The 666-nt window shown below is 47.7% G+C and overlaps 1 protein-coding gene across 1 annotated transcript in view; it reads right to left on the bottom strand.

Moving 5' to 3' along the window:
• The window catches only part of LOC308378981 (TANK-binding kinase 1-binding protein 1-like), a gene marked incomplete at both ends in the record, with an annotated part of 7,886 nt that extends 7,481 nt beyond the window's left edge, over positions 1 to 405 (bottom strand). The window contains one exon of the mRNA XM_080856016.1: positions 181 to 405. Coding sequence (XP_080712142.1) covers positions 181 to 405 — 225 coding nt within the window. The remainder of the gene's footprint in view (positions 1 to 180) is intronic.
• Between the last annotated feature and the right edge of the window lie 261 nt (positions 406 to 666).

Raw genomic sequence — 666 nt, forward strand, 5'->3', positions numbered from 1 at the left:
ATTTCATCTTCCATCTTTTCAGCATAACTCCATTTTAACAACAGAAGATTATTTAGGGTAAACGAGCTCTCTTTGCAACCCATATCTATTTAATAGAACACGTAATCTTGTCTCTCTACAGAAATAAGCTCAATGGTTTCAAGATAAACATTCATTTTGGCTGTGTAGCTTGTAGTTTACCTTGACCTCGTAGTTCTTGAGCTTGTGCTTGATGCTGATGTTCTCACGCTCAAGGCTGGCTAGCCGGCTCTTGATGTCGTGGTAGGCTGCCGCCAGGGCGAAGTGCGAGGTGGGGTACATGTCTTCAGAGAGCGGCGAGCTGGGCCAGCCCATCCCACAGCCGTCCTCCCGCAAACTCTCCACGCTTCCCAGAAGACTCAGCTCGCTGCTGAAGAGAGAGTCCATTACTCAGCTCCTGAGAGAGAGTCAGAGAGAGAAATGGAGAGAAGGAGAGAGAGAGAGTTGAGAGACAGATAAAGAGGGGGGGTAGAGAGAGTAGGGAGGACAGGGAGGGGTCAGAGGAAGGGAGAAAAGGAGAGAGGTATAGACATAGAGTGGGGATAGAGACAGAGGAAAAATGGATATAAGGAAGAGAGTGAGAGAGAGAGAGAAGGAGGAGAGATGGAAGGATAAAGACACACAGCAAAAACATAAGGGACAGTAGGA

Source organism: Sprattus sprattus, assembly GCF_963457725.1.
Source record: "Sprattus sprattus genome assembly, chromosome: 18".
Taxonomy (NCBI): Eukaryota; Metazoa; Chordata; class Actinopteri; order Clupeiformes; family Clupeidae; genus Sprattus; species Sprattus sprattus.